Source organism: Pelophylax lessonae (genome assembly GCF_965119305.1).
Source record: "Pelophylax lessonae genome assembly, chromosome: 12".
Classification (NCBI taxonomy): Eukaryota; Metazoa; Chordata; class Amphibia; order Anura; family Ranidae; genus Pelophylax; species Pelophylax lessonae.
The window spans coordinates 57,545,941-57,558,753 of record NC_138779.1 but is presented as its reverse complement, the minus strand read 5'-3'; the positions used below and the strand labels follow the sequence as shown (position 1 = coordinate 57,558,753).

Sequence of the window (12,813 nt, the reverse complement as noted above, 5' to 3'; positions counted from 1 at the left end):
ATAGCCATTAGGGGCGTGGCCTCCCAGTGACGTCACCCATAGACCCCCCACCCCCTTATGTCATCATCTTGCTCCTCCCCTCCCCTTTCCTGACGTGCCGGGCTGCATGCTCGGATAAGGGCCTGGCCTGGAACCTGGGGGGGACCCCCACGCTGCTTTTTTTTCCCATTTTGGCATGGAGTTTCCCTTCAAGATCCTCAGAGCGCAAGTCGCACCACAAGTCGGATCATCCTGATCCAACTTGTGATGCGACTATAATTCAAATCAATGGACTGAAAGCCGTATCAAAGATGGCTCCTAGGCAACCATTGATTTTGAATGGAGGCAGAAAAACGCTGCTAAAAGCCAACATGGCCAAACGTGCAATAACGCCAATAGAAAAAGCTACTAAAAGCAAGTTTTTACAGCTGCTTTTTCCTGGCGTTAGAAGTGGCTCTGCAGCTTGTTTTTTCTGACGCTCTGTGTGCATGGGGCCTTACATTCTCTATAATATAAAACAAATCATACTGTAAGGGATGGTGGAAACACCTCATAATTGGCACAGCAGTTGTGCAAATCTGGGACCTCAACATAGAGTCAGAAGAAAATGGCGTAACTCTCCGGCACCTACCAATAACTGAAATATACGTTTTGAATGAAATGACCTTTAAAAAATGTGCCCATTCCTTGAATGGCCTATATTGATATTTAGATGTAACACAGTTGTAACAGTTGTGCTTGAACTGTCCTGAATTCAATTACATTGCATAGAGACTTTTCCACAGCTCTCCTTGAAGGTTTTTTTGAATCTTTTGCTGCAGGTGACTTTAGGGGAGATGTATTGATTGACATCAGCACTGGTCCCGTCATTCACCATCTCTATTCAGCACAGAAATATTTCAGAGATATCATCCTTCTCAAGCCTACTGAGCACTGTATCCTAGAAGTGAAAAAATGGCAAGACAGCCGAACCGGAGCATTTGATTGGTCACACGCTACTACACTTGCCACAGACTTGGCAGGAAAGAGGTGAAGTATCTGCCATTTTTTTGTCCGAATCAGGCTGATTGCCTGGTGTGATGAAATAGTAGCGTGGGTAGGAGGACCAGACATCATTTTTTAAATATTTGTATTTTTTAATTAGTCTTTTCAGCTTGTGAGAAGATTTGTAAATCAGGTGATAATATTACGAGGGAAAAAATTATGTTAACCCCTTCATTCCTAAGGGTAAAACAAATATAAATTCCTAAAGGCTCGTACACACTTGACGAAAATCGGACGAAATATCCTCCGACTTTTCTCTCTCTTGCTCAGCGGTCATAACCGTTTTTTTTTTTTAAATCAGGCAAAAACTTTATTAAAGATGTCAAACAAAACATCAACACACAAAAAAAAAAAAAAGAACAGAAATACAGAGTCCAGAATACGTACAGTACTCAAGTGCATGAAAAAAACTTGCAGTAATAGCATACATATTTACCAACATAGATCCCCATATGTGACAGGAAAACATACAATAGTCCGACCCAACTGCCCCGCACCCCCACCAGATACAGCAACCTCAAGCAGAGCAGACAGTGATCTTTCGTGTAACAATGGTCCCCGGGCCTCACCTCACCCCCGCCAAAAGATTGTTCAGAACCAACTCCACCGGGGCAAGCCCCGGCACAGCCAGCCACGGAGCCCACAGGCGGTCAAATTTACCCACGCTGCCCCTATGTTGATATATATACTTCTCTAATCTAAGTGTGTCACCCATAGCCGCAACCCATTCCTTAACCAGTGGGGCCCTTGGTGAAATCCATCGCCTCAGAATCAATTTCCTTGCCTGAAACAGAGCTCGCCCGATGGCCTGCAGGGCCAGCTCCGGGGCCTGAACTCCCCCAAGAACACCCAACAGACAAACCTTAGGGTCCTCCGGTATCGTAACCCCGAAGGCCCCCGAGAGCGTCGAGAGTACTCCCTTCCAATAGACATGAAGTTTGGGGCAGCGCCATAGAAGATGCATTAAGTCTCCGTGGTCCCGCATACATCGACCACAGGTGGGAGAATCTCTCCTCCCCATCCTGAACAGCCGGGCTGGTGTGTAATGAGTCCTGTACAAAATGTATAGTTGAGACAATCTCTGAGCCACATTCAGAGAGCTCAGCTGCACAGCCTGTAGAGCCTCCTCCCATTGTTCATCCTCAAATACCCCCACATCCGCCTCCCACCGGGGAACCACTCGAAGAGGGTGTCGATCCATGAAGGAGCTCATTAGTAGAGAATAACAATGGGAAATAAACCCCCTAAAATCAGAAACCGTAGACATAAAATGAATTATCGGGGCGGGAAAGTGAGTCCAAAGATCATCCCCCCCCTGGGCCTTAACGGCATGTGCCAACTGTACATAATAAAAGTGCATGGACCTGGGGAGACGAAATTCCTCCCGAAGTGCAGCAAAAGATCTGAGCACCCCACCGCTGAATATATGTGTCATATGAGAGATGCCATGTCCCAGCCACTTAGCTCCGTACGGCAATCCAGCCAGCTCCGGGTATCTGGCATTCTTCCAGATAGGGCTATAGTCCGTATATCCCAGTACCTGCTGCAGCTGACGAGCCTTGTTCCAGGTCTTTTGCATAAGGACATAGGTCGGATAGCGCTTACTAGACTTCCCGAATCGCAAGGATTCCAATTGGGCCGCCACATCTCCCCTGCCCACAATGTGGGCCACAAGGCCTGCAATTGACCCCTCTCCCTTCTCACTCATGACCCGTGCAATATGCTGAAGTTGGGAGGCTAAGTAGTACAGCCAGGGATTTGGAACTGCTAGACCCCCAAGCTCCTTAGGTCGCTGAAGGTGCTCCAACTTTATACGAGGGCTTTTGCTCAGCCACAGAAATGATCTAAAAATGGTATTGACAATCTGGAACAGTCTCAGGGGGACCACAACCGGGGAGTTGTGAAGGGCGTAGAGCAGCTGGGGCATGAGAATCATTTTTATGAGGTTGGCCCTGCCCACCAGTGACATGCGCAACCTCGACCAGACCTTTATCTTATCCCTAAAGCGGGCGAGGAGGGGAGATAGGTTAAGACGGGCAAAGTCTAAGGGCTGTGGGGTCACCTGCACCCCCAAGTAACGAAACTCAGTGGAGACAGGAATCCCCGTTACCCCCACTTCCTGGGAACCCTCGGGATCATCGAGCAGCATCAAGGAGGATTTGGACCAATTAATAAGCAGGCCCGAAAACGAGCCAAACGTAGTAATAACCTCCATAGCCTCCTTCAGAGAACCAGAGGTATCGCCTAACAGAAGCATGGTATCATCCGCGTATAGCATGATCTTTTCCTCCAAGGGGCCGTATCTGAATCCCACTATGTTCTGATTGGACCTAATCAGGGCAGCTAGAGGCTCTATCGCCAGGGCAAAGATTAAGGGGGACAGGGGGCACCCCTGCCTAGTTCCCCTAAACAAGGAGAAGGGATGGGACACCCTACCACCCTCCCGGATAGCGGCCACCGGGGCCTGGTACAACAGTTTTACCCATGAAATAAAGTTCTCACCAAAGCCAAACTTGGACATGACCACCCACAAGTAGTCCCACTCTACACTGTCAAATGCCTTTTGCGCATCGAGTGAGAGCAATGCCCTACTGCCCCCATTGTCTGCCGGGGATTGTATGTTCAGGAATAAGCGGCGCAGGTTAATGGACGTCGACTTGTGCGGCATAAAGCCCGATTGATCAGCATGTACAATAGAAGCAACTACCCGGTTAAGTCGCAGCGCAAGAGCCTTCGCCAGGATCTTAATGTCACTCTGCAGGAGCGAGATAGGACGGTAGGACCCGGGGTCCAGACCGTCCTTCCCCGGCTTCAAGAGGAGGATAACATTAGCCCTACACATAGAAGGTGGCAACCTCATATTCCGCTTGGCCTCCAAAAAGGCCTCCAGAAGATGTGGCAACGTCTCCTCCGCATACTCCTTGTATACCTCCATTGGCAGCCCATCCTCCCCCGGAGCTTTACAGTTAGGGAAGGAAGCCGACGCAGTCTGAAGCTCCTTCAGGGTAAGGGGAGCCTCCAGTTCAGCTCTCTCCAGATCTGACAGGCAGGGCAGGGAGATGGCATCTACATACTCCGAGAGTTCAGCAGCAGTGTGTCCCTGTCTAGATTGGTATAGGGTAGCGTAAAATGCCCTCAACACCTCCATAACCCGATCCGGGGTGTTCACAACCCGGCCCCCATCACCCATGAGTGCCCCAATGGAAGGCGACGTTTGATGAGAGTGGGCAATCCTGGCCAACAACCTGCCCGTGGTTTCCCCCTCCTCATAGTACGCCTGCCGTTGAAAAAACCTCCTACGTTCAGCCCCAGAGGAATTTATACGAACCAGAGCCTCCTGAGCAGCCAGCCAGCCCTCTCGGTTAGTCTCAGATGGGTCCGCAATGTAGCGGGCCTCCAGCTGAGTCGCCAAACCCTCAGCCTGCTCCCCCAGAGCCGCCGTGTTCCTCTTGATGGCCTGTACCTCCCTGATGAATAAACCCCGTAGATAGGCCTTAAAAGCTTCCCACTGTACACCCCGCCCACCCGCAGCATCATGTACCCGCCAGAACTCCCGCATAGCCTCTCTAAGCCTATCATGTGAGGGGAACAAGTGCAACCAGAAGGCATTAAGTTTCCACGGCGCCCTCTGCAGGGTAGCGGAGGGGCGCACAGCTAGACACAGCACCAGAGGGGAATGATCTGAGACCCCCCTGGGGGCATATTCAACCTTGTCAACATATCTAATGGCAGAGGAGGAGCAGAGGCACAAATCGATACGTGATAAAGAGGTGTGGGTTTTGGAAAAGCAGGAGAAGACCCTGGTCCCCGGGTTGCGAAGTCGCCAGATGTCCGTCCAACCCACTTCCTCAGCGAATTTCGCCAAGGCCGATCGGCCCATGCCTCCACTCCCCAGTGCAGAAGAATGTCGGTCCAGCTGCGCGTCCAATACACAATTAAAGTCCCCCAGTACATAGACCGGAACCTCCGGGTGGCTCAGAGTATAGGATACAAGCTGACGAAGGACCTCCCCATGGAACGGGGGAGGAATGTAAATAAAGGCCAGAATACAGTGTAAGGTATACAATTTACAGTATAGAAATACAAACCGTCCCTCCCTGTCAACTAGACTATGATGTTCCTGAAAGTCAAGGGACCGATGGACTAACACACTCACCCCACGAGAGTAGGAGGTGTGCGTGGAGTGGTATTCCCAGCCCGCCCAGGCATAATGCAACCAGGATCGCGACTCAGCATCCAGGTGAGTCTCCTGTAACGAACAGATGGCTGGAAAATGCCTGCGCAGGGTCGAGGAAACCATGGAACGCTTAAGTGGGTCCCTCAGCCCCCTAACATTCCAGGAAATAACCGGGACAGCCGTCATGGTGGGCGACAGAGCAGCACAAGCCCTGGCGGGGCTGGGACACCGATCAGCGGACATTGTACAAAACAGGGTACAAAATAGGGATCTTGGCTGTCACCAGGTAAACACATAGTAAAGGTACAATTCGGACTCCAATTCAGGGAGGTCAACAGGACCATCCAACTAAACAGTGCAAAAAACCGAGCACCGTGCCGAGGGCGCCCCAACCAGCCACACAGAGTCCAACTGCCAAGGCCCTCGGACACCGGTGTCGCAGACATAGTCCCTGGGGAGCACCCCAGCTCAGCCTCCCCTCCCGTGTAGAGGACAACAGGTCTCATCCACACTGGTGAGGAAGTCATATACTGTCCAAAAGGGGATGAGAAAAATTACCCCCCACAGAAAAATAAAAAAGGGAGGTGAGGGAGAAGGGAAAAAAAAAGAAAAAAAAACAAAGAAAACCATCCAAAAAGGGGGGAAAGAAGTCACAAGTACTTACAGGAACCCAAGTTTCTGCGGAATGGACAGAACCTTACAGCTCCAAGCTAGCAAACAGTAGTTCGAGTCCCAACGGTCTCCAGGATATTAGCACCTGCAAAACAGGGGTAGAACAGGGGAAGGAAAAAACAAAAACAGGGGGTAGCAGGAGAGAGGAAAAAATCACAGGCACTTCCATCTCCAGGCCGGGGGCAGAGCCCCCCAAACAGCATCCACCGGGTCATCATCGCAAAAGGGCACCTGAGAAGAATCCTCAGGCCACACCATCCTCCGGAGGCATCTGACGAGGACGAAGGGAATGCTCATTGTGGTCAATCCACGAGGAAGCTTCCGACGGATCCTCAAAGAAATGATGTTGACCCCCAGCAATAATACGGAGCTTCGCAGGATACAGCATGGCATAAGAGGCATGTAGTTTCTGCAGACGCTGTTTGACCGCGAAGAATTTCGCCCTGCTCCTCTGCACTTCAGCGGAGAAATCCGGGTAAAACGAGACCCTCACCCCATTGTACTGTATATCCCGCCGCTCTCTCGCCAGTCTCAGGATAGTCTCTTTGTCTCTATAATTAAGCAAGCGGGCAAGCATGGTCCTCGGCGGGCGGCCCGGTTGCAGGGGACGAGGGGGAACCCTGTGGGCCCTCTCAACGGCATAAAGAGGGGAGAATGCATCCCCACCAAAGGTTTCCTTGAGCCAAGAGTCCACAAAGTCCGTGGGGTCTCTCCCCTCCACTTTCTCAGGCAGACCCACAATGCGGACATTGTTCCGCCGAAGGCGGTTCTCAACATCCTCAGCCCGCTGTTCTAGGGCCCTGGTCATGCCAGCAGTATGGCGGGACTCCCTGGTCAGGGGGGGTAGCTGGTCCTCCAAGTCACTCACTCTCCCTTCCACAGCCGTGGTGCGCTCCCTGACCTTCTGGAGGTCTTGCCGAAGAAGGGACACCGCTTCTGTCAGGCCCCCAAATTGCTTTTTGAGGTGGTCTACATTGTTGTTGCATCTGTTTACTGCCCGCAGGATATCTGCAAGGGTGGGCTGCTCCTCCACTTCCCCATCACCCTGCTCCATCTCCTCCTCACCCTCAACAGCACAGTCTTCCACTCCAGGGCCACCCACACCCGGGCTGACAGGGCCAGAAGCACCCGCACTGGTACTGGCATCTGGGGGTCTCCCTTTCCCCACCGAGCCAGGGGACTTCTGTGCATAGTAGCGCATATCGCGCTGCGGCTCTTTGGGTGGGTGTTTCGGGGGCTTGGTGGACTTACTGGAGGTGGCGGGCTTCTCGGATCCTCTCGTCCGCTGCGGCAGGCCGTGCGCGGCGCCATCTTGGGGCCCAGACATCCCGGAGTTCTCCCGCAATTTGCGGCGGAGCATCGCCCGAAGGCCAGCCGGAGGGAGCACAGGTGTGTGCCCGACGGTACAAGGATGTTGTCGGTACCCTGTGAGCAGCTTTAGAGACCGGGGAAAGGATCGGTTTTCGGATCAGAGCGGGAGCTCAGTGAGATGCGTCCTCTCACATGCCGTTCCTGGCCACGCCCCCCCGTCATAACCGTTTTTAATTGACAGTGCATAATGTTCACAAAATTTCTCGTACGATTTTTTTTTTTTTCTTTTGGGACGTTTGTTCCTAGACTTGTGGGTTGTCAGCAACTTCAGATGATGCGCGGTCTTTCGTATCCGATTTTTCGCGGACGTACTGCATCCGAATTAAACGAAAATTGGTTGTGCTGGAGACGGACGATAACAATTTTGGTGTTTGTCCCTCCGTTTTGTTTCGTGGAAAATGTTGGCATCGGCTGCTGAAAGTTGTGTACACACTAGCCGAAAATTGTACGATTTTACCTCGGATGGGAATTTTTGGCAGATTTTCTCCTAGTGTGTACCCCACTTTAGCCTATTTGGAATTTTGACATGTGTTAGAAAAAAAATGTACATATCATCACTACTTTGGGCATCCAGGTGGATTATACCTGTTTTTTTTTCCAAATTGGGCTTTCATTTGATGGTAATAAATATCTCCTGATTTATTTATTTATTTATTTATTTATTTATTTTAATCAAAGAAAAACTGGTCCAAAACAGTAAAAAATAATCATTTTTTTTATTTTTTTTATTTAACTGTATATTCATTGCTACTACCATAATCTACCACCAAAGAACAATCCAAAATAAATGATCTTGCTCCTGACGATTGCAGCCGTACCACATATGTGTATGTTATGTTGTTTGTACTCGTAGTACAGCCCAGAAACAATAGGGCACATTTTGCTTTTTTTTAGTACTACCTAAAACACACTGACACTGATTTAAAAAAAAAAACCTGTCCAAAAAATACTGACCCTGACCTTTGATCCTGATCTTTGACCCAAACACTAACCCTGGCACTGACCTAGATCAAACCTTGATCTAGGTGTTTATTTAATTTTTTTTTTTTCATTTAAAATATTATTCTTTTTTTCTTCACACACTTTTTTTTCTATCTGTGCAAGAACAGAGAATGATACAATGTATCACAGAGACAGAAAACACGGGGCAGGCTTCACAGTGACTGATCACTGTGATAGCCAATTAGAGGCTATCACAGTGATCAGTTGACCCAGAATCCGCCGTTCAAGGTCCCCATTAGACCGGGGCCCGGGGCTTTGGTGAGACCCCGGTCTCTGTGCTGGGAGCACACCATGCGGTGCGCTCCTAGCAGGAAGGGAGATATGCAAATATGCTAACATTAAATGTAATACTGCTAGAAGAATCTTTTTTGGGTATATAGCATGTGATCCCCAGCAAAAGAGGTGGAGGGATTTGGGGAGAGGAGGGAACAATAACCCACCTACACACAGCCTTGGTGGTTAGTGGCTAGCTATAAGTGCTTCATCTCTATGGTAAATGGATGGAGTCGACACTCCTCTCCCACTGATATCTGGAAGTCTCTTCTACAGCTCCGAAATGTTAATTGTATTTACCAGCTCAGACCTAATATACTCAATGCCTCTCAGAATATCAGTTAAATGCTTTGTGTGACATGGGATGTTCTTCTTCCTTCCAGTGACCAATGTGAGGACAAGGAAATCGGGCTCAGGGCGGCAATTTCACATGTTGTAAAATTTGATCTCAACCAGGAAAATCTCACAGGCCCAGTTGGACTGCCACAAGCTGACTGCCTGGTGTTCTGGGGTATTCTGGAAACCACCAGCAAAGACCTTGAAGATTTTGTGAGAAACTTCAGGAAATTCTCAAAGCTTCTAAAACCTGGCGGGCGCTTGATGTATTATGGAGCTTTAAATTGTACATTCTATAAGGTTGGGGAACAGAAGTTCCATATTGTAAAGTATACTGAAAGCGACTTTAGAAGTATGCTTAGTGATGAGGGGTTTGTTATCACCCATTTGGAGGTTTCCCAAAGAAAGGCAGAGACTGATCTGATAGATTTTGATTCAGTTATGTTCTGCACAGCTTATAAAGAACAGAAGATTTAGGCCTCAATCACACCATTGTGTTAGAAAGTGCACATGTATTTTAATGAAAGAATATAGTGTGTTTTTAGTGCAATTCTAATGTGTAATGTTAAAATGTAATGCAAGGCAAAATGTGAGTGTGAGCTTTGCGTGTGTTTTCCATGCATTTCTTTCTGGGAAATGTACTGTGCGATTTAAAAAATGCATTAATTAAAAATGTTTAGTGTTTTTTTTGTGCATTTCCATATATTGCTATTGACTAGAAGGCAATACACATTTTTACCAAAAACTCACAAATGATGCAGAAAGCAGGATTTGTGGAAAACAAAATGCACTGCCCTCTTACACAACACATTGATGTGAACAGCTTCATAGAATATAATGGCAACTAGTTTTTATGAGCTTTTAAAATGCTGTGATCTTGGGTTGTAGGGCTTTATAAAAAATAATGGTATTAATGGGCCCCGAGGCTGGGTTCACATACACTATGTTACCAAAAATATTGGGATGCCTGCCTTTACACGCACATGAACTTTATTGGCAACCCAGTCTTAGTCCATAGGGTTCAATATTAAGCTGGCTAGGAATGGGCTCGGGCGTGTTTGGGATCCCACTTGTCCGATCCCGCTAGGATTGGCGGGAGCTATTAGTCGTGTACAGTTTCGGCTTCTTGGCAGGATCGGGCAGGTGGGATCCTGAACACTCTTGAACCCATTACTAGAGTTGGCCCACCCTTTGCAGCTATAACAGCTTCAACTCTTCTGGGAAGGCTGTCCACAAGGTTTAGGAGTGTGTCTATGGGAATGTTTGACCATTCTTGCAGAATTGCATTTGTGAGGTCAGGTACTGATGTTGAACAAGAAGGCCTGGCTCACAGTCTCTGCTCGAACTCATCCCAAAAGTGTTCTATCGGGTTGAGGTCAGGACTCTGTGCAGGCCAGCCAAGTTTCTCCACCCAAACTCGCTCATCAATGTCTTGATGGACCTTATTTGTGTACTGGTGCGCAGTCATATTGGAACAGGAAGGGTCCATCCCAAACTTTTCCCATGAAGTTGGGCGCATGAAATTGTCCAAAATGTCTTTGTATGCTGGCGCCCTAAGAGTTTCCTTCACTGGAACTAAGGGGGCAAGCCCAACCCCTGAAAAACAAACCCACACCATAATCCAACCTCCACCAAATGATTTGAACCAGTGCTCAAAGCAAAGTCCATAAAGACGTGGATGAGCCAATTTGGCGTGGTGGAACTTAACTGGCCTGCATAGAGTCCTGACCTCAACCCGATAGAACACCTTTGCAATGAATAAGAGCGGAGACTGCAAGACAGACCTTCTCGTACACATCAGTGCCTGACCTTACAAATGCACTTTGCAAAAATGGTCAAACGTTCCCATAGACACACTCCTAAACCTTGTGGACAGCCTTCCCAGAACAGCTGAAGCTGGTATGGCTGCAAAGGGTGGGCCAACTCAATTTTGAACCCTACGGACTAAGACTGGGATGCCATTAAAGTCCATGTGCGTGTAAGGCAGGCATTCCAATACTTTTGGTAATGTAGTTTAAATGCGAATTGGATGCGTTTTTAACTTCATCCAATTCCCATAGCATGTAAATGTGACCATCTTTCAATGAAACCAGTTCACACATGTCCGGGGCGGCTGCGGACCGGTTTTGAAAAGGGTCCTGTGCATTTTTGGGTCTGATTCAGGTCTGAATTCAGGGAAAAATTCGCACCTGAGTCGCACCTGAACCGATGAAAAGAAACGCACAGGTCACCGAACTGCAAATCACACCACAGATATGTAAACCCAGCCTTAGGTAGCTAACAAGAATGTATTTCATCAAATCACCTATGTACTGGTAGAGCACCTCAAATGTTAAGGCAGTTCTCTGAACATAGAGATCGCCAACCACAAACCTGCTTCCAAACCCTGAACTCCAACTTTTCACACTGACACATACAGGCTGTGGCCATTGATAGCTAGGCAGGCTGCCAAAGATACAGAAGCCCTGAAGAAGACTTTAGAAGCATGTTAGCGTCTTTGATTAATTTTTTAACTAATAAAAGAATAAAAATATTCTGATTTTAGCACTTTTATTTATGGTGTTTCTACACCTTGGTTTACCCACTATTTAGTCTGTTATTAACACTCGGTAACCCTAATTAATTGTCATTAAATCGTAACTCCACTTTTGTTGAGAAATAAAACATTCCCCTCTAGGTGATCTCTGTACATTACAAGGTTTTTAACAAACTTTGTTGCAAAATCCTAACTTTTGTTATTCTGAAGAAATCATTGTTTGTTCCTCTGTGCTTCTGTGCTGAGTGGGTCTAATGGGAGTGATTTCATTATTATCTATCAGCGGTGGCACCCACAGAGCACTAATGAGGAAATCTGCTGGGCCTGCATCCCTTTAGATGTGTTCCTATTGGGAGTATCTCACCAAAAATTATATTTTTGTTGCAGGGGATGCCAGAAATCTGACTTGTATCTTAGGCAGACTTCTGGAAAAATCGGTAAGCCAATCACACAAGCAGGAAATTATGGTTCTGGGGTGTGGTTAGTATACATTCTGTGTACAGAACAGCCCCAGGTAGCCATGTTGCATTGCATTTTCAGAAAATTACAGTGGCTGCAGATTGAAAAGTAAAGGAAAATTTTATTAACATTCAATTACAATGTGATTTGTGTCGCAATTGTATATGCTAAATTGTTTTTTCTTTATTTGCTATTTTTTTCCCCACGAAAGTGGAGGTCCCCTTTAACTCTTTCTTGCCTTATTTGCTTCTTTGGTTTTTTTTTAATGGTTTTCTTTTTTTCTGTCTATACATCATACATAACCTTTTTTTTTGTCTGTTTGGCTCATTCATTTTTGTAGCTTCACCTCACATAAATACCTAAACAAATTTTTAGAAAAAAGCTTTTATTTATTTGTAAATAATCTCATCATGCTTTGTACCAGAACCATACTTTTTATTTTTTTGCAGTCTACACTTCAGGTGACAGAGGACCTTGTCATGGTGCTGCATGCATTTCTTTGTTACCACTCAGTGTCATGTACAGACAATAATGTTTACATACAGCGGTATTGTGTTCTACCTGCTGGAAATTTGTTGGTGGCTTAGCTATAAGCTTGATGTATCAACAATCAGCATGTTCCTTCTGTGCCTTCTTTGACTTCCATAAGACAAGTTCATCGCTGGCTGAGGGGAGATAAATTCAATTCCATTTAAAAACACATTGATATAACAGGTTCTGATATACCAACTGTCCAGACACTCAGAACATTTAGTTCAGTTTCCTTTCAGGTGTCCAGACTTCGGCACTTAAAATGCATATTTAGTCACAGCAACAACTCCAAATGTATGTAAGTTGCCCAGAAATTCTCCTCACCTTAACCTTATAATTATGCTGCAAATTTCATTAGTGATAGGCTAGTACTGCAGGTAATGGCCACTCATTCATAAAGATTTCCTGATTGGTTATTTAACCACTTTAAGAC

The 12,813-nt window shown here is 47.1% G+C and overlaps 1 protein-coding gene across 1 annotated transcript in view; it reads left to right on the top strand.

Annotated features, from left to right (window-relative positions):
• LOC309568756 (nicotinamide N-methyltransferase-like) overlaps nucleotides 1-9,398 on the top strand; it is a 42,401-nt gene extending 33,003 nt beyond the window's left edge. Inside the window, exons 2-3 of the mRNA XM_082274527.1 lie at nucleotides 801-1,008; nucleotides 8,902-9,398. Coding sequence (XP_082130653.1) covers nucleotides 801-1,008; nucleotides 8,902-9,331 — 638 coding nt within the window. The 3' untranslated portion in view covers nucleotides 9,332-9,398. The remainder of the gene's footprint in view (nucleotides 1-800; nucleotides 1,009-8,901) is intronic.
• Nucleotides 9,399-12,813: the final 3,415 nt, after the last annotated feature.